At 37.1% G+C, this 20,620-nt stretch overlaps 6 protein-coding genes across 13 annotated transcripts in view; 4 read left to right on the forward strand and 2 right to left on the reverse strand.

The window, feature by feature from the left end:
- Positions 1-231: 231 nt before the first annotated feature.
- On the reverse strand, positions 232-15,666 carry LOC106623173 (centrosomal protein of 104 kDa). Of its 2 annotated transcripts, none has more exons than XM_036360038.2 (8): positions 15,284-15,666; positions 4,741-4,908; positions 3,486-4,668; positions 2,383-2,497; positions 1,092-2,314; positions 674-819; positions 507-608; positions 232-429 (listed from the first exon to the last, which is right to left on the reverse strand). In XM_036360038.2, the coding sequence occupies exons 1-8, from the start codon at positions 15,321-15,323 to the stop codon at positions 290-292; spliced, it is 3,117 nt and encodes a 1,038-aa protein (XP_036215931.2). In that variant the 5' UTR covers positions 15,324-15,666; the 3' UTR covers positions 232-289. The 2 variants fall into 2 exon arrangements, with proteins under 2 accessions (XP_036215931.2, XP_036215930.2); XM_036360037.2 differs by having other exon boundaries at positions 2,383-2,521.
- Positions 6,702-11,452, forward strand: LOC106625656 (transmembrane reductase CYB561D2). Of its 7 annotated transcripts, XR_011395566.1 has the most exons (6): positions 6,702-7,104; positions 8,850-9,042; positions 9,167-9,534; positions 9,610-9,713; positions 9,778-9,870; positions 9,926-11,452. XR_011395566.1 is itself a non-coding variant. In XM_036360045.2 (3 exons), the coding sequence occupies exons 1-3, from the start codon at positions 6,883-6,885 to the stop codon at positions 9,481-9,483; spliced, it is 732 nt and encodes a 243-aa protein (XP_036215938.1). In that variant the 5' UTR covers positions 6,702-6,882; the 3' UTR covers positions 9,484-9,574. The 7 variants fall into 7 exon arrangements, 1 of the variants encoding a protein (XP_036215938.1); XR_011395564.1 differs by having other exon boundaries at positions 9,610-9,870; XR_011395563.1 differs by having other exon boundaries at positions 9,778-11,452.
- A 306-nt stretch (positions 15,667-15,972) lies between the features above and the next one.
- Positions 15,973-17,011, forward strand: Dpm1 (Dolichyl-phosphate mannosyltransferase subunit 1). The gene is made up of 3 exons (XM_014245331.3): positions 15,973-16,198; positions 16,256-16,466; positions 16,524-17,011. Exons 1-3 carry the CDS (start codon positions 16,095-16,097, stop codon positions 16,932-16,934), a joined length of 726 nt encoding a protein of 241 aa, XP_014100806.3. The 5' UTR covers positions 15,973-16,094; the 3' UTR covers positions 16,935-17,011.
- A 133-nt stretch (positions 17,012-17,144) lies between these two features.
- On the forward strand, positions 17,145-18,325 carry LOC106624505 (DET1- and DDB1-associated protein 1). Its single transcript, XM_014244249.3, has one exon. It carries the CDS (start codon positions 17,517-17,519, stop codon positions 17,829-17,831), a length of 315 nt encoding a protein of 104 aa, XP_014099724.1. The 5' UTR covers positions 17,145-17,516; the 3' UTR covers positions 17,832-18,325.
- A 282-nt stretch (positions 18,326-18,607) lies between these two features.
- On the reverse strand, positions 18,608-19,431 carry ND-B22 (NADH dehydrogenase (ubiquinone) B22 subunit). Its single transcript, XM_036360046.2, has 3 exons — positions 19,217-19,431; positions 18,971-19,113; positions 18,608-18,908 (listed from the first exon to the last, which is right to left on the reverse strand). Exons 1-3 carry the CDS (start codon positions 19,309-19,311, stop codon positions 18,712-18,714), a joined length of 435 nt encoding a protein of 144 aa, XP_036215939.2. The 5' UTR covers positions 19,312-19,431; the 3' UTR covers positions 18,608-18,711.
- Positions 19,432-19,661: 230 nt separating this feature from the next.
- LOC106625506 (DNA-binding protein RFXANK) overlaps positions 19,662-20,620 on the forward strand; it is a 31,814-nt gene continuing 30,855 nt past the window's right edge. The window contains exons 1-2 of the mRNA XM_036360044.2: positions 19,662-19,762; positions 20,284-20,493. Coding sequence (XP_036215937.2) covers positions 20,435-20,493 — 59 coding nt within the window. The 5' untranslated portion in view covers positions 19,662-19,762; positions 20,284-20,434. The remainder of the gene's footprint in view (positions 19,763-20,283; positions 20,494-20,620) is intronic.

Consider the following 20,620-nt stretch of genomic DNA (forward strand, 5'->3'; position numbering starts at 1 on the left):
AGTTGCACCTGTATGTGTGGGAATACTTATTTCGAGTAGTTATAACACAATTCATTTAACGATTATTAAATCCGATGAATAAAGGCTTTCAATGCATTCCTTTGAATGCGTCATGTGAAAATTATCTTTTATTTTTCTTTCTACATTTTTGAAATTATTTTTGTGAGTGTTTAATTAGTCAGCCCTGCAACTCTTCCATTAAAGAGTAATTAAGAATTTTCTTTCTAAACTACATAGGTTTGTAAGTATGTATGTGTTTGATACTACTAAAATTCGCTAAATATTAAAGTTAGTTTGATTTTTTTGCACGGCGTCTAGTGTTGCCAGGACAACCTGTAGAGCTGAGTAAATGTAACTTCCAGCCACCGTCCAGTGGCAGATGTACATCATCGTGGCACAGTGGGCAACGCGCAGCACCTGTCTTCAATTCTGTAAAATATATGTGCGCACATACAAACATATTTCACATTTATTAAAATTTTCAATTTCACACAATGCTACCATACCGCGACAATAGTCTTCCATTTGATGCAAGTCATACAATTGCTTGTGCACCGACTCGGTACAGCGTTCACACATCACATAGCTATCCTTGGCCTCGCATTCCTCTGTGGAATTGATATACATAGGTAAAATGAAAAAGAGCTTGAATCATTTTGTTTTCATTACATACTTGTGAGATGATAATTTAGGGCCGCCACTTCGAGTACTTGGCTGCATTGAGGGCACTTGGTTAGGAATGGACAGGACTTCCAGTAATGACGATCCAATTGAGACTGATCGCTGCTACTGCAGCACCAATCGCAAAATGGGCAATGGCTGAAAAGGTAATAAAAACATTTCATATAGTCCAAAAACATTCAATCCTCATGTTATGAGTACAAAAGCGATCCAGGGTTCTCATCGTATGAGGCTTCTATAAATATGTATTTGAGAATTAAGTTCGAAAAACTTTATTTGTCGTACCACAGACTTATCCTAATACCCTAATACAGAGTATCTTAAGGTTCGACACTCTAGCAATACTCGTACCCTTAGAGGCCTGTCACTATACATTCCTGTTTACATGTATTTTCTTTTATAATACTCACATCACATCGGGTGGTTCTTCTAATGATTCCGAATTCGAGTTCGAATTTGAGCCCTTTCTAGAGTTGCTTGCAGATATCATTGAACGCTTTAGTTGCTCATTGTACTGCTGTTTGCCATTGCAGTTTGAAAATGTGCCTACCAGACCACCGGTACTACCACTACTTATTCCATTACCTCCGCCACTGCTACCACTCGCGTAACCATTCGTGCCACCAAGCGCATGACCACTTTTACTTTTCAGTATGCGCGTCTCAGAGCGACGCATCGGACTGGATTGCAGATCCGGGGATTTTGTGCTATACATATAACCATAAGGACTACTACGGCTATCGCTGCCACTCCCAGCACCACCGCCGCAGCTGCTCCCGGCTTGCTGCAAGTGCTCCAAATCATTGCGACCACGATTTGGTGGTGGCGTTATTGGATCACTGTTATTGTGTGTGGAGTATTTATTTGCCTCTAGCATTTCCTTCTTACGCTCCAAATCCAACTTATCGAATTCGGTGAATAATTGACGATAGAGCAGATTGCGTCTGGTTATATCATCGTCCGGTGGTAACTGCTTTCGCACTAGACGTGGATTCACTTTATACACTAGCAACAAAATACGTTCGGCCACCTTACGCACCGGCTCAGCGGGATGATGTATACCGGAGCACCCGCACTCGGAAAGTGCGCGACAGGTTAAACCGCTATGCTTATCAGTGCCGATACCTTGACTGAGTACCAATTGCTCCAGCATTTGCATGCGACTAAGCGCCAACCGTGGATGTGTGCCCGAACTAACGCTACGTGAAAGCGCTGGCGCCACCAAATGCTGCTCAATCACTTCTGGACAAGCGGCAATACTAAGTATGGTGTGTTGAGCCAAAGTGTGGATACGCGCTGATGGATCACCAGACTTAGCTAAGAGTTCGGGCAGCAAACGGTCGACGCAACGCGCCACTTCACTTTGTGACACACGTCTAGGCACATATTCGAGAAAGAGCACGCGTACAGTTTCAGTGGCTTGACTGAACACCGAGTAGACAGCATCGCGAACCGCACGGTGGAGCAACAGCGCAGCACTGCGCGCCACCTTGTTAGGGCCAGCCGTACTCTCGCTGCCCGAATTGTTCGCATTCGTATTCGACTGTTCGACATCCACGCCTTTTAGAAAGTTACGCAAACTTATCAAACCATCCTCGCGATCCTGAAATTGACGCGAATAGAATTGTTCAACCTGCAAACGATAAGACGATATCCTTTTGTAATGATGTATAAAGGAAATATTCTTTCAAGGCGTCTTACCATATCATTGCCGAACACGAGAATCGGCAGTGCAGCCTGACGACGCTCGCGATCGTTTAAGCGCGAACGTCCGCGGTTGGGATCGGCCTCCAGTAGAGCGGTACCTTGACATTCCCTTAAAAATTCATTAGTATTTGAACTACAGTACGAGAGTGTAATGCAAATACATATGATGGGTACATTGCAACAAACACCGATATAGGATTTTTTCATACAGAAAATGCACAATTTTTATATAAAAAGAAAGGAAGAAGAAAGAACAGAAATCAACTAAAAGTACACCGAAATGTTTATGAGGTCGCTAGAGCATATTTTATACGCTACAATATACATACTTATGTACAAAACTATTATTACATAATAAAATATATAAAATATCCGGCATCAAGTCGAACCATGTGGTACTATGGGTAATTTTTATGATGGGGTTATTAATATCTAAATATCTCTAAGTCATACTGCAATGAATCGGATGAGTTTAATCAAATAAGAATCATGCATAAAATTTTCTATGAACTACAAATTATGAGATGATACGGATATCTATTTGCAATAAAATTAGGAAGATTGGCAAGAATCGAATTTGTGCTGTTCTGAAGCTTAAAACACTCGAACCACTTCGATTACTTCTTACGAATCATCTGCAACACGATTCGGACAGTAAAACGGACAGAACATAGTCGGCGTTTCATATCAGCGAACGGATCAAGTTTAACAATGTTACAACTATTTGAAGAATATATATTCCTTATAGCAGATTTATACTGGAAAAGCCTTAATTCTATCATTCACAGTATCTAATGTTTCCTACGTTCGTAGCAATAATTTTTTGCGAAAAAGAGGTAATTAACTCGACAAAAATGTGTTGACTAATATAAGTCACACTTTGGACCTCGGTCCGAAAAAATGGGGATACTGAGAGGTTGGAGTAGAAGGTCAAGTACTATTAGGCACTAATTAGTGAGAAAGCCCTCAATATATTTACAGTCCACGGCAGGTTGACTACGCGTTAGTTTGGAGCACTTCATTAGTCTACCACTACAATACACTAAAATACGTTCTGTACAATTTACGTTCACGCACTGCAACACTATTAAACTTACTGTCTCAACGCCGGGACAGCACGCTCTTCATAATCTTCGTAGGAATTTCGTGGCGCACTTTTGTTTCTACGGCGTAACGAACCTTGACGGCTGGACATGGGCGAACTATGTCGACTTGGGCTACGTCCTTTCCCCAACTTGGGCGAAACAGGTATGTCGTCGTGTGATTTCCGCAGATTCGCATTTGATGAGAGTGAAAGACTATCATTTGCATGAGTTTGTGCTATACCAGCTGGCGCAGAATTGGTGGTCCCACCACAGCCCCCACCGCCGCTCGAACTACAACCATCTAAGGAGGAACGATCGTCTTGTACGCTCTTCGGGCTCATTGTGCTTGTTTGATAGTGTGCTTCGGCTAGCGCTTGTGCGACGTCTTGCAGACTTGGCGCAGGTGGCAATATCGGTTTACTGGCATACACTTCGCTTGCCAAATCATTAGAAGCATTCAAGCCGTTCCCTTCCAGTAATTCGTCGACCAACAAGTGCTTTAACACTAGTGACTTGTACATTTCTATTTGCTCTTTCCGCAACTTAGCGGTAGTGAAATCCTCCTGTTGCACCGCCTGACGTTTAGCCAGCGCGTAACGACCCAAACGCTCACCGGCTGTGCGCAGCGCTGTCATACAAAGCTTTAACTTGCGCGCATACTCAAAACGCTCCGCGCCGACCGCCTGCAATTTCTTCTCCTCCATTACGCGTACGATCTCCGCAATGGACTCCTCGACATACATGGAAAAGAGCAAATCATCACAGATGGAAACCAAAGCTGGCTCGGCCGCAGACCCAGTCGGAGCAATCAACTCAATGTTGTTTTGCTCATTGCTCATAGCTGCAGTGCCGTTGCCATTGCCATTGCCGCCGGCGTTCTGTGACTCTGCTTGCGCAACACTTTCTGCCGCTGTAACCGTTACATTCCTATCCAACTCTTCGCCCAAGACATTGACCGCAATCAGAGCAACTTGTCCGTCCGGGTTGTAGTCGTTGCGATGTGCGGTGCTGAGGCGTAGCTTTAGATGTGTACCGCGTCGCGGATTCACCGACACGCTTTGCAGTTCGCGCGACTTGTAATTGGTGGCCGCGTTGTCGGAAAGCGCAACAAAGCCGAGGAAATCAAAGCATTGTGAGGAAGGTGTGCTCGGTATGCCCTTTGGCGAGTAGTGCAGCCATAGCTCAACTTTCTCAGCTGATTTGAAGAATTGAGAAGAGAAGATCGAGTTGAATTAATAATATTGAAAGTAAGATTATGATTACTTACGTATAAGGAACTGATGCGCTAAGATTTGTATTCGACATATCTTCGCTGGTCTGTGGAAACGCAGTACGATGTCGTGCGGTGTAATGGTATTACCGGGGGTACTACGCCAGCCATGCACTGTCGGACCATGTGTGTTGAGCTCGCTAGCAGGAAAGGCGGGGTCTTCATCTAAACGAGAAAGAGAAGTGTTTGGAATAGTTGCACACTTTTAGGCGTTCAGCGTGTATATGTATCTCCTCTGTTAAAACAACAACTTGCAATTAATAAAAGTGACCTTCAACATAATATTAACGATTAATAAAACAAATACTAGCAGCAATAAATTTTTTCATGAAATCGCTGTCGGATTAATTATACATCGTCAGTTGCCTTTATGTGCTTCATTTCCATAATTAAATACATAATACCATATATTATACATTCCCATACATACATATGATTATATTTACGTGATAAACACAAAAACTCAGCAGCTCATCTCAGCAGATGAGCGCCTTGCCGGCCAAATTGAGTGACTCCAAAATAGAAACTGAACTAACAACAATAAAATAAACAAACAAAAAACGCGTTGAGTTGGCAACATATGTATGTATGTATATATGGTATATAGCAGCAACAAAACAAAAACTAGTCATAAAAACGAAGTAAGCCAGTTTTAGAATACATGTAAATAAGTATACATGGCTGTGTATACATTTTCCGATGAGTTCTCAAAGCAGAAATGCATATAGGGATGCCACCTACGTTTAAGTAGTCACATTTTCAAATTAGGGAAGTAATAGCTCATTAAACGTGGCAATATGGAATTTTAATAAGTTTTTTGTCTCCAACTATTTCAAGCTAATTCAAAAATATTTAAGAATTTAACAACGCCTACAACAGAATTAATTAAGTATGTAGTTTGCTGTGGAATACGAGATAAGGTGTACGAATATTTTTAAAAAAATATATATAAATATATATATACATAGGTATATTTTCATATAGTACCTAGATGTAATACATATTTTTAAGGTGGCAAGTCGAGAGAAATCGAGATAAAATTCACCAAATAAAAATATAACAGTTTGATAATTCAAATACGAACTGCATTTAAATTTTTTATAGTACTTTTGTCCTTAAAAATAACTTTTTTCCCGCTATTGTAATTTTTAGTAGAGCAGAATAACAACAGAATGTGAAAGCACCTAAATTAAAATACTAAGTGTTGGCAGCCCGTAAATCCACACTATTGAGTGCCGGCATTCACACATATACGTATTCCCAGTAAGTAATATGTTATGAGTAGAAAGGCTACACTATTGAATTTTTTTATTCATTTTTATTTTTAATATCGATGCAAACAGCAGAAAAGTTTGAAATAAAAATCCGAAGTGTGAACTCAAAAATTATATATGTATAAAACCTTGACCAACAACAACCTAAAACAAAACAAAAAACATTAACTTCAACTATACCGAAGCTCTAATACCCTACAAAGATGCATTTCTTATAGCATAAAAGAATATGAAATAATGCATGACAGCTAAATTGTATAGTGGTTCGATCTGAGCAATTTCTTTGGAGCTTATAGCATTGCCTTGGGTAATAATCAGTGCCAAATTTCATGAAGATATCTTGTCAAATAAAATAATTTCCATACAAGCATTTGATTTTGATGTTTGAGTTTGTATGGCAGCTATAACCTATAGTGGTTCGATATTGGCGGTTCTGAGAAACGAAAAGCTTCTTCTTCTCGTCGAATTGAAAAACACCTTACTAGTTCGTTTTCCACTAGTTCAAGCTCTCCCTACAGGGCACGCATATATTATGCTCATACGTGGACTTTTTTCGATTGGTTCGCTCTGGTGCTCTTGATAATGTAACCCGTCTCTTACGCTCTCCTCCACCTCATCCTACATCCAATCAGCTGAGCAGTAGACAAGCACAAGTGTAGAATGAATATACTTATCAATGCCGTACCGCATACACGTTAGTTACACTCCAAACACACATCGCATCTCAACGAACGCAACGTCGTGCTAACGAGAATATGGCAAATATTTGACGCCACAAATTAGTTTTGATCAAATAACATTTTTTCTTAAAAGTGCTTATTTAAAGTGAAATTTTTTGCGCATTCGCGAAACATAAAAGCTCAAAATGTCAGCAAAAAGTGATAAAGTGCCTAAGACAGGAGCGCCGGCTGCGGCGGCGACGTCATCGTCGAGAAGAGCGCCCTACTCCATTTGGCTGCAGTTGCAAAGTCTCCTCAACACTATCAATCACATTTTGATCGCACTAATTGGCGTCTACTTCACCGCCTTGGGACGCAGTCTGGACTTCCAAAACACCGCTATGCATGCCTTCCTAACCACCATTGGGGTACGTAGAGGGGTTCGCAAGATTTTATAGATTGTCGGCACTTTTTATTACACACGTACTGTAGTAGCTATTATTATTAACTTTCATGTTATTTATTTTAAAGCATGTGAAAATTCGCAAATCTTTGATATTCGTATAGCTTCTAAGCATGCATATCTTATCGAATTATTGACTTTTATTATTTATGTTAGCGGTCTATTGAGTGAGACGTATGACATTTATATTCGAGTTGTCTCTTATGTTAGCAGTGGCTTACATTCTGTATGTATGTATGTAGGTGTGTTAACAAATTTGTTCCACTTCATTCAAAGTTTTATTACATGAAAGGTACTTAAACTTGCATTATTAGATTCTTATCGAACACGGGTGATGAAATTCATATATTGTAGATAATAAACAGATTTTTTTGTGTTTTTTACTTTCAAAACGTTACCGTACTTTTGAAGAGTAGTTTTTCGCAATGACTTGTATTTTTTGTTTTAGAATTTTTCATATTAGAAGGTAAAACGGTCTCGAATAGCCTTAGTTATACATATATTAGTTCTAGCAAAAAAAAAATCCATTATTTTTTCAATAGACGGCTTTAGTAATCTGAGTCTCGCAATATGACATTAGAAAGATAAGATTTTGTGCTCAAATTGATGGACACCAGCAAAAAGGAAGTAAGTGAGATTTTGCATTTTATCTTCGAAAAAGCCGAAAACTTAGGTCAAGTGCTGAAAATGTGTAAAGTGTTTATGGTCTTGATACTATAACATCCAATCGCTCGCAATTTTACTTTCGTCGAAACTGATGTCAAAGATGAAAAACGCTCTGGAAGCTCAATTGTCGATAATATCGATAAAATAATGGAAATAGTCAAGTTCGACCATCAAGCAATCACTGTTCCGATTGCGCAGAAGCTAAATATGACACAAAATATCGTATGATACCATCTAGATAAAGCAGGGTAGAAAAATAAGTCCACATCGATAGGTACTCGCCAGAAGTTCCAGGAGCTTAGTAGGCTAGGTAGCTTCCCGCTTAAAGTGCGAATCTGGCATCAAGTGATTATTACCTGTTTCTGTTATAGCAAAAATTTTTGCTGGTGAAAAAATCGCCACAAGAGGAGCTTGTAGAAATCGACTAACTCAGGGTCGCCAATTAGGACTAAGGTTTCTATGCGAGTAGCATTTTGAAATTACCCTCAAAATGACAACAAATGGTGCATATTTCAGCTAAATTAAATAATTCTAACTATGCTGAATAAAACTTTCACTTTAATGCATTATAAATAATGATGAATTTTGTTTACTAGGCCGAATACATATAGGTAAATATTCTAGAGATTGCTTGTTTCGAATGAGAACAATAATTAGGACTGGTCATAGAGTCAAAAGGGCACAACACCGACTTTAACGACTTTTTTGATAAATGGGTGTGAAAACGAGGAAGAGTATTTTAATAATAGAATTATCTTATCCAATGTGGTATACAGAGCAAGTACTAATTTCGCACTATAAAAGCTCAGGTTGATATTTATTAGGTTATTGGTCATATTTTAGTCAACAAAACTAAAACTAATTAATAAATATGGAATAAAACTTATATTTCGAGCTATGAGAAAGCGTGAAAACTTTTCATCAAATAATTTAAGACTAACAATGTAACAAACAAATTTATCCTCAAGTAAAACTAAATTTTTAAATAACTTTTACTACTTTCAACTCAACTCACACAAATATTTTACAAAACCATAAAAATAGTTCCATGTCTTAATGGCCGAAGCGCTCATGTCACATTACCCAATCAACTTCGTAACGAATCGTTTCGCTCACCGCACTAAATCAAAAATTCACGGTGTCCTACAACTGGTGGGTGGTGCCATGGCTTTGCTGGGCGCGCTTGGTAAAATCTCTCAGACGGAAGTGCACTTCACCACGTTGCATGGCAAAATAGGTAAGAGTCAAGGTTGCAAGTAATAAGCGACCAACACACTCACACACACATATACATACACAAAATATCTGTTTAGTAGCGCCACGGAGAAGTAAGAATTCTACAATTCCTTTGCAATTTCCAGGTCTTGCTGCCACATTCTTCTGCTTCGCCAGTATTACCGGCGGCATCGTCAACTATTTCCAACCAAGTTTCGTACATAAATTTTACACACCGGCCGTGGTGAAATGCAGGCACAATTTCTTTGGTATGGTCACCTTTACGCTGGGCATGTGGAGCATACTCATCGGCTACCGCACAAAGTTCACCTATAAACATGTGGATCCGGAATTTATTGCGGCCTTAAGTTTGGCGACGCTTTTGGTGTATATCTTCACAATGATTGCGCCGATGCGTTCATTTTTAGACAAACTTAAATATAGGAAACCACATCGTAAATAAGCACTTACTACATGCTTATACTAAGTATGCTTAATCGTAGTTTATTTGAAGGTAATTAGTAAATTTAAAAAAAAAAGTGAAAAAAAGCCTATTTGCTGTTTGACTTTTATTTTAATTTATTACAAGTATTTAGCAGTGGCGATAAGAATTAAAATTAAAATTGTGAAATGTGAAGAGTTATAAGCTAATGCCATCTGATCAAATATGACCCGGATCTAACACAAATACAGGTTGGTTGATAATTTTATGCTCTCACTAAGAAATAGCACTACTACTCCAATTTTTTTTCTCAAGATATTCTGTCAAATAATTCTTTGTTTACAAGCCATTTGAAGTTGACGTGTCAGAGTATTTTTTATTATGGAAAAAATTTAATATCGCGCAGAGGTTAGATTCTTTGTTTTGAAAGGTTTAAAGCAAAAAATTTATGTACAATTGTTAGAAGTGTATAAGGAGTCCTCACCTTTAAAACGCATCGTTGAATTTTGGGCTTGTGAATTTAAACGTGGTCGTACTAAGCTTGAAGACGATCCACGCGAAGGACGACCAAAAACCGCAACCACACCAGAAATCGTGAGCAAGTTCATAGTATTGTTAGTGAAGATCAAAGTTTGAATAAGCTTCATATTTTACATGGAGAATTAGATATGAAAAAGCTGTTTGGAAAGTTAATCACATTAACAATTCAACAAAAACTGGATCGAAAACAAATTTCTCAGCATAATTTGTAGCGTTTTAAGAATTAAACCGATTTCTTGAATCATTTTATAATATTGAATGAGACTTAGATCTACCGCCATGATCCTAAATAGAAACAAGAACATTTACAGTGGACTGAAGCTGTTTGTACAGCTCCAAAGCAGGTGAAGTCACAACGATCAGCAAATAAGGTCAAAGCATAAGTTTTTTGGGATGCAAAAGGAAGGAAGGTTGATTGATTATCTGCAGAAAGGTAAAACAATCAACTCTGAATACTATTAAATTTTGGATTGGCTGAATGAAAAAATTCGTGAGAAAAGACAAGCGACTACTAACTCTTCAGAAACCTGAAATAATTCCTGCGTGGAATGAAGAAGCTATTACAGCCGTAGACGGGTATTTTGCAGAGCTTCTGGAAAGTCATTATAGGAATAGCATAAAATTATTAGAGGACCATTGGAATAAGTGTATTGAAGTTAAGGGAGATTATATTGAATAAAAAAATATATTTCGTACCAAAAACAGTATTTGTTTCATTTTGAGCGCAGAAACTTTTCAACCAAGCTGTATTTATCGCCTTCAAAGTCGCCTCTTGAGCCAATCCCAGCATGTCCGCATAGCTTCAATAGACTCATGCCGCGTTACCAGAAGCAGATTTTGCAGCTCTGAAAACAGAAAAAAGTCACCAAAAGTGTTGAGTCGATCCATAAGAGATTTTTAAATCTTTTGGTATCTCCCAATGCAAACACGACGATTTTCAAGCACTATTTCTTTAACTTTTTCGATGCTATCATTGTCATTGATAGAGGTGAATGGAGTTTTCGACGTCTTCAAGACCGTTATTGAGCCCTTTGTGGCGCTCAAATACTTGTGCTTACTTATAAAATATACTCCTCAAAACACTTATGCAACATTTTTAACGATTCCATAGCCATGATTTCATTGGAAACCAAAAATTTCTAGCAAACACGTTTCAATTTTTTTTCCACGATAAAAATCCTTGTGTGTCGTAAACTGCCAAACACACACTAATTGGCATATGAAGACCAATCTTCACATGAACATAAAAAAAGTTTTTTGATCGATTCGGTATGGGCAAGTCCGAGTCAAATTTGATCAGATGGCATAATTCAATTTATAATTAATAAAATAAGTAACTTTAATTCAAATTTGTAAAAAAAAAAATCGTGAGCGAGAAAAATGTCAAAAAGAGATCGACAAGAAACAAATTTGAAATATGGTTTTTTAAGAAGACTTTTGGTACAAAATATTTATTACTTTTTTAATTGCTGGATTTCTGAAATCTTGTAGCTCAATAACCAACTCTTACAAACTGAAACCACCTTAAGTTCTAGTAGCGTTGGTAAAGTCTCCACGAAGGTGAAGGAACTGTTTATTGCAACAAATTGTGTGTTCAAACTTACATACAGACATATCACTTTGTCGAACTCACCGCTAAGCAAAACTTGGCCTAGCTCCAGGCAGCGTTGTCAAATACACATTACTTGCAAACGATAAAAGAGATCGCTGCACTTTTCCCATTTCATTTTATCAAAATATCTGCGACAAACTAATATTAACGCATATCAAACGCACACATTTCAAATAATTCTATGTTACATGCCATTACATTTCCTCAAAGCAGGCAGGAAACGCCTGAATGTAGGCATAGACAATGAACTCTTGCAGCGCAATACAAGACTTCCGTTAAGCAGACTTTTATGCATACATATATCAATTCAGTTATATAACTATTATACAATATAAAAAACTAACGGTAAAATAATAATTCAAGCTGTGTGTGTGCAGAATATGGTAAAAAAGGGCAAGCGCCGTAACTTATGCAGCACTTTTGGGTTAAAGCTGTCTGCTGCATGATTTGAGGCGTAAAAAAGCAGCATTCGAGTTAAATCTGTATCCAGCAATACACACACACTCATATATTGTAAAAATATATCATAACATAGAGCATTTCTAAGTGCAAAATTAAAGCGCAGTTTTATTGCATATTTTGCGGCATTTTCGATATAAAATGCGCTGTGTGTGCACACAAGTAGTCATCTGCGATATGAAAAGTTGGCATTTGCGACCGCATTTGGTGGGTAGAAAAAGAGTGGCGAGTGCGGACAGAGGCGTGCCGAATAAATGGGCTTTAAGTGCCAAACTAACTTCTTTCATATAATGCAGTTTCGTTTTTGCCGCGTGCACATAAATGAGATAACTGTAAGTTTTTTTTTATCGATTTTTAACTCAAATCACGACTATGGGCATAAAAACTGGCGCGATATGTGTGATTTATTTGTAATATCTTGATTATAATAATTCAGACTAAAAATTCACAAAAAAATATAATATTTATGGTAAGCTTCCTTAAGTTAAGTTCACACAACGATTCTAAGGTTTAACTCAACCTGCTTGTAATAATATTAAATTTCTTATGAGAAAAAATTCTTAAATTATGAAGACCAATCATATCACTCCGCCAAAAATTCTTGATTAACTTGATTACAACGGCCAGAAAATATAAAAAGTAAAAAAAAGCAGATACAAGTTGTGCCAACATTACTGATTGCAGCATGAATACTGAATGAAATGCAACACATACAAATCTACAAAAGAAGGCCTTGAGCGCATCTCGGCGGCCTTGTACGGTTGCCTACAGCAGTGACTGTGCATTCACGCCAAGAGGTATGCTACGCGCCACACACAATTACTGAGTTGGCAACAAATGGGATGTGAATAAAGGCTAATACCAGCTTAACGTTTTCAATTAAGAATTAAAATATGATCTTATTACATCATTCAACATGTTCGGCCGCTAACGAGTGAATTAAGCGGTCGATTTGAGCACTTCACTTGTAACGTGTGGCTACCATGAAAACAAAATAACACACATACATATATGTATTAGTATATAAAAATACATGTGTTTGTAGATAGTAATCAAATATGTAAACACAAATACTTTCACACACACACAAAGAGAGACACATGCATGTAAAGGGCTTTGCTTTGGTCGCGCATTCAATCGAACACAAATGGGCAAGCAAGGCAGCTACCGCACAGCGGGCGTCCAAACAATAAGCTAGCCCACCAATTGCCAACTATGCAGGTGCACATATGTATGTACATAAATCAAACACCGTTAGGCGTACAAGTGTCGCTCGATTGCATGTCGGCCAATACACAAAGCACTTACATTTATTACCGTTATGTGTGACAGATTATTTTTTTTCATTTGCATTTTATTTAATATACCACTAAGTGCACTGCAACATGTAACGGAAGGAGCCGTCGGAAAAGCAATAAAATTCCCATTTTGTAGGTGGCACGAAGTAATTAATATTTATTACTTTGAGAAATCGGTTGATTATTTGCAAATTTTTTTATTCATCAAAACTGATACTTATTGAAGTGGCGATTCCTGCCCACATTCATAAATACAATTATCCACCTCACAGCTAAACAAGAAACAACGGCTGCATTATATAACATAAATAATTATAAAAAGATCTTTATATTTACTTTGATCGACCAATTTTTATGGCAGCTATATGCTATAGTAGTCCGCTCTGAACAATTTGTTCGGAAATTTAAAAGCTACCAAGGATCATAGATTACCCAATTTCGTGAGGATACTTTGTCAAATAAAAAAAAAAAAAATGAGTAACTTATTTTGAGATTGTAGACCTGCCTTGGGCAATAATCTATGCCAAAATTTGTGAAAGGAGCTCGTTAATAAAAAGGTTTTCCATACAAAGGCTTGATTTGAATATCCTATAGTAATCTGATATCGGCGGTTCCAACAAATAAGTAGTTTCTTTTAGAGCGATATCTCAAAAACTAAGGACTAGTCACGTATATACAGACAAACGGACAGACAGTCCGACCGACATGGCTACATCGACTCAACTCGTCAAGCTGTTCATTTATATATATGTATGTATATATACTTTATACCATAGGTACCATGTTTCCTTCTGGATGTTACAAATAATTATTTTTCAATACATTCGGGTTTTCGGATTTCATATATATGTATGTATAGGCCCTGTGGAAGCAAAGGAGTCTAAACTTAATTTCCGGCAGCTGCCAAAACATTGATGTGCCTACAATGTCTACATGTTTTATTGTTTAGCCTAGTTATAACAGTAGTAATATTTATTTATTTCACATTGCATCTTTTGGGCGCAATTTCTTACAAAATATTTTATTTATTTACGAGTACACTTTCAGACAAATATAGCACAGTTAATGGCTACGAAATAATCAAAACTTAAATATTGACCTAAGACACGCTTTCTATAATAAAATTACTCATTTATTTATGTACAACATATGTACATTACGTAGGTGCGTTTCTGCATGGATCGAACTGTCATAAATAATCTAAAATTGTGCACAGTAAAAGTCCTAATCAAAGCACACAAAGAGGTCGTTTGCTATCTAACCATCTACATTATTTATGCAGCACGATTACTTAGGATACAAATGTCCAGCTGCAAGGCAAGTGCCAGGTGTACACATACAAACTACAAAAGAAATGGCGTTTGCAACACACATACAATAGTTATCTGCTTACATATGTACATATGCTTGTTTTTGTGTGTCCCGGAACTTCGTTGGCGAAGTGTTAATGTGTCTCATCGCATAAGGCAGTAAATCAAAATATAAATGTGTGAGAGTGTTAGAAGTTGAACTTAATACAAAGAAGCATAAATATTAATACAGCTAGTGCACATAAACTACATACATACATACATACATAGCTATCTATTTGCTAATCTCAAGCATTACAATTAGAAAATCGTTCTATAAAATCATTTCGAAGTGCAACAATGCATATTCAAGTACCAAATAAAAGCGTAAAAACTCTTCGTATGTAAATGAGTGCAGTGGCTGGCTGGCTGTAGCCTCAATAACGGCAGTTGGGGCAGGAAGGCGTGATTTATCGATTTCTCCAGTTACGAGCCACACGCTGCCATACTCATAACCAAATGATTACGCATCGTAGAGTTCATCTAACGGAATTTTCCACATAAATGCTGAGCAGTTAAATGCCTTTCTTTACGTTTATCATCAGTTAATATACGGTACTCACCGGTGGCGAAAACAACATTGAATGGTATCTTTTTGGCCATTTTTCGTCGTTGCAGCGAAATTTCTCAATAACAAGATGCTTAAATGTGTAGAGATTTTAATTATATTTAATAGTTAGAGGTTGCTTTTTACTTGTCCCACTTTTTTAAATGCACTTTTTTTAATACTAAACTATTTGTTCACATATTTGCTGTATTTTAAATTTTGTTGTTGTTATTTTTCTAAGATCTTTTTAAGAAGCCTTGTACTGGAATTTCACCGTGCACCCATTTAAGTACTCTTTTCCACTAATTTCGACCGTTTCGAAGGTATTAATACGTATCCGTTCTAAATACAACTACCAGATTGTGGCCAACTGTTAAAATTCCTTTACCGTCAAAAAGCACGCATGACATTCGCGTAACAACAAAATTAACGCATGCGTGTTTTTGCGTCATGTCACAAACAGCTGTTTTTGTTTACGTTGGCGGTGTTTTGCTACACCTTTCGTATTGGTGTGTGTTTGTGTATACAGCCATATAGATGAGCATTGTTCAAAGTGATTTTCTATTATAACTTACTTAAGACTTAAATTTATAAGCTAGCACTTATTTCAGATGACGATTACTTTCTACTAATATAATTTAAATCTCGCACAACCGGCTATTTATTACGTTTATGTTTAATCTAGAAACGCATGTGTTGGCAACACCAACATTTGACATTCACCGAACACGTCAGCTGGTGAAGTATTTTAGTACTTTAACTTTAATTTTATTATCTGCTCATCAAAACGTTACAATTATTAATTATAATTTAAATACCGAAATATTATGTCTACAAGTGAACATAAATACAGCATATTGCTTCCTACATACAATGAGAAAGAAAACTTGCCAATTATCATTTGGCTAATCGTGAAATATCTTAGTGAATGGTAAGTGATAAACGATAACTAAATAGTTATATTATTATTCCATTTCCTTTCTTCCAGTGACTATAAATACGAAATTATTATTATTGACGATGGCAGTCCCGATGGTACTTTAGATGTTGCTAAAGATTTGCAAAAAATCTATGGCGAAGAGACCATAGTGCTTCGACCGCGCGGGTCTAAATTAGGTCTTGGTACTGCATATATACACGGCATAAAACATGCCACAGGTGATTTTATTATCATAATGGATGCAGACTTAAGTCATCATGTGAGTATTAAGATTTTATAAAAACGAATTGTGCCCAGACTAATATCTCATTTATAGCCAAAATTCATTCCAAAGTTCATTGAACTACAAGCGAAAGAAGACTATGACATAGTATCTGGCACAAGGTACTGCGGCGATGGTGGTGTTTTTGGATGGGATTTCAAGCGCAAGCTGATATCGCGTGGGGCTAATTTCCTTTCGCAAATTTTACTGCGCCCAAATGCTTCCGATCTGACAGGGTCTTTTCGTTTATATAAAAAGAATGTGCTTGAGAAATGCATTGCCAGCTGTGTTTCAAAGGGATACGTTTTTCAAATGGAAATGTTAGTGCGCGCTCGTCAGCACGGTTACAGCATTGGTGAAGTGCCCATAACGTTTGTAGATCGTTTGTACGGTTCTTCGAAATTAGGAGGAACAGAAATCATACAATTTGCCAAAAATTTATTGTACTTATTTGCTACTACGTAAGAATGATATATTTAAGGACTACATAACTATTTTATAAGAACGTCAAATTTAAATAAAAAATGTATCGCATAAAAAAATTATTTGTGCAATTACATTATTTTGTCAAAGTAAACAATTAAAAGTACTTGAAATGCAACATTGGTTTTCCGTTAACATCCCTGTCTTTTATTAGATATCTGTGTCAAATGACGGAATCGAAAGAACAACAACCAAACTTAATATATTGGCATTGGCAGTCGCACAAAAATCTAAAATCTGCGAAATTCTGGCATATAAATATAAAATCTTTAATTATTTCGTGAAATAACGCAACTCTCTTGTTTGCATACTAATTTAGAAATTTGGATTTTGATAAATAACTTTGAACAAATACTCTCAAATACGAAAAGTTGCGAGTTGCTGTTGCAACAACAAAACTGCGTGGTTGAACGCAAAGACACAACAGTGAATAATAAGCACGCGAAAACGAAAGTTCGACTGGTATCTATAAAATTGTTACCCTTACTTCAACCCGCCCAGTTGCATTTACGCTAACGGCTACGGCTTGGATAACGAAACTCTTCCAATTGCCAAACAAAAAAGATGTCTGTAGCAGAATTTCTTAAGGACCTTCCGAGTCACAATGCACAAAACTTTTCGCAATTTAATATGGAACAAGGACTTCGTACATCACAGAAAAGGCCTTCCGTATATCTACCTACAGAAGATGTGCCATCGGAGCAGCACATTGTGATGGATAAACGATGCGTGTTATTGAGATATCTTAAACAACAATGGGACAAGAAGACATTACCTCGGAAACGTGATCACACTAACGGCGATGCAAACGTAGGAAATGGTACAGCGAATAATAGTTGTAAAAAGCGTCCACGATTAGATATAAACCAGCTGGCTTAAAACACTTTGGATTGTGAGCTGTAAAGTGGGCGGGGCATCGAGCGCAGCACGAATAATCAAATTGTGTCTGGGATGCGCTTAAGAATATGACAACTTGCTGTCTACTAAATTTATTTAATAATTTACTAAAAATTTAATTATTTTTAGTTTGTATTAAAAAACAACACTTAAACAAATTTTTTGTTTGTATAGCATTTTCCTTAATGCTATACAAAATCAACGAATTATAATCGGTAACATAAACCCAAACTAAATATATATTTTTCTGAATAATTTTAAAATCCTTGTAAAAAGGGGTTCTGTACAAACATCCAAACAATAGTTTTCAGCTTGTTAAATATGGTGCAAATAGACACCTAGCCATTACACATTAGTTGTTAAGGTATTATTTTCTAAATATTTGAATATAAGCAATTTTGTAAGTCGCAACTCACATTAACGGAAACTTGGAAATAACTTGTACTAAACATTAAATTCATACATGCACGCATCAACTAGTTGAGTTTTATTTGATAGTGATTGAGCAGACGTCTCCCTGACTGAATAAAATGTATTATATTATACAAGGATTACATAAGGGTGTATCCTTAATTTTTCTGTATTTAATATATAAACTGACTAGATTTTATCCTAAATATTTTGTCTTTCGTATTTCATGTTATTCTACTATTAAAGTTCGAAATTGCTGCTCGGCGATAAAGCGATCCTCCTTTGCAACATTTTATCTAACAATCAACTTGTACTAGCCAATTATCATCTTATATATGAAGAAGCAATTTAATTTTTGCAGGTTTTTATTACTTATGCAGTTTATATTTCGGTACTTATTAAATCAGCTCTTTCGTTTTTAATTGAGCTCAAGATTTAATGCAATGCTTCTTTAATGGTGACCTAGGTCTTTTGGATCTGGTTTGCCGTACTGTTTTTCCCACCAAACAACGAATTCTTTTTTGCGTTGTTCCCGCTTGGCAAAATATTCTGGATACTGTGCTTTCTCCAAGGGATGCCAGTAGTCGAGAACCCAATCTGGTGGTATTACCTCTCGTTCGAAGGCACAGCCACCAACACTATTGGCAACTGCAAAAACAAAATCAAAATTATATCTTACTTATAGATTTCGATCAACATCTATCGCTTACAGTATTTAGGTTGGAAATGCTTGGTCTCGAACAATTCTTGTTCGCCAGCCGCTAACAACCGAGAGGCTTCCGCCATGTCGGTCACACAACGATTTTTGTCAAATCGTTGGCGCAGCAAAACCGCTCTATACCGGAAAATATTTCTGAAAAGTAACGTAATGTAAAAGGAAATTAGAAATTATGGTATATTACATAATATTGTTTTGGATATTCTTTCTTGCATTCTCAAACTGGGACCAAACATACTTGCGGTCATACCACGCTTCCAGATTACGTAGTGCTCTCTTGTATAGACTGCATACTTGACGTGAGTGTGTCCGCACGGTAAACGGTACCGACATTTTTAAAGAAACGCGTATTCAAATCTTATGTTTTCAAAGCCTTCGTAAAAGTTGTCTACTAAATTACTCCACAGTCGTACAATTTGACTTTTGTCAGAGAACAGCTGACAGCAATTGTGGAATGCCAGATTTCGACGGTTAAGCCTGGCAATAATGGTAAGAACGTAGGTTTTCTGGGAATGAAATGTCACTAAGAACGTGTGTATAAAGTGGACTCTGTGCTTTAGATTACGGTCTTTGCTGCATTGACGTAAAAAAAGTGTTTGTCTCTGCTAAAATCGGTCAAAACAGCTTCCATTTCACACGCAATACACATTTGTCGATATCCACAATCCAAATGAAAAATGAATATTTCCACATTTTTTCCAATTTGCCTCTGCACATTTTCTCTTCCGTGCGCTCAGACAACAGCAACGTCGGCGAATACTACAGATTTCTCAATTAAATTCTGGTGAGTATACACTACAAATAAGTGAAATTACAAAACTTTAGAAGTTGTTAACGTATAAGAAATAGGTATTCATTGTCGCCTAAATTCGTATGTATTAGAATAAAGTGTAGTTGCAAACTGCGTTTTTGTGTTTGGTGCCGGCTATGGGCGGGGAGTGTTCATCCATGGCATCGTGTTCGGATTTTTCGCCAACTACAACGGCTTTGCTCATAGCCGCTACAATTGTGACTGCATATTATAATATAAATGTGTTAATTTTATTTGTTAACACGCATTAAGCATGTATGTTGTGCAAAGTTTTATTGAAAAATTTGGTCATACATGATTTTTTAGGGTGAATTGTGGGATAAGGTGCGAAAAATGGCGCGCAGTTTATTGACGTACTTGAAAGACATCACATTCTCGCTTTTAATGCCATTTTGCTCGTCTTCCGTTCTTGTATTTTCTTTATGTGTTTGGTTTTCTCTTCTAATAGTGCTTCCAGTTGTATTTTTCATCTGATTGTTTCCCATTCTTTGCAGTTCATTCACATTTAAGTTCGAAAAGATAGCCCAGTCCGCCTAGCTATTTAGAATTGTCGGCGCTCTTGTGTGCAGGAGTGTGAAGAGGACAGAAAACCCACAATATAACAGTACAGCGGGGAATCGAAACAGTACAGACATACACTCGAACATGTCTTCAGCGGCAAATTCGCCTGCGACCAATTCGAATTCAGATGACGAACAGAGCCGGTAAGTTGTGAGTTGGGGAAATTGTATTGTTCACCGTATAAGGGGTTTGTTTGATTTAAAGAGAACGTTCAGTGCTCTCACTGCAAAATAAAACTGCCGTTAATGACGAAAAAGGCAACCAATTCTT

The sequence above is a fragment of the Bactrocera oleae genome, chromosome 3 (assembly GCF_042242935.1).
Source record: "Bactrocera oleae isolate idBacOlea1 chromosome 3, idBacOlea1, whole genome shotgun sequence".
NCBI lineage: Eukaryota > Metazoa > Arthropoda > Insecta > Diptera > Tephritidae > Bactrocera > Bactrocera oleae.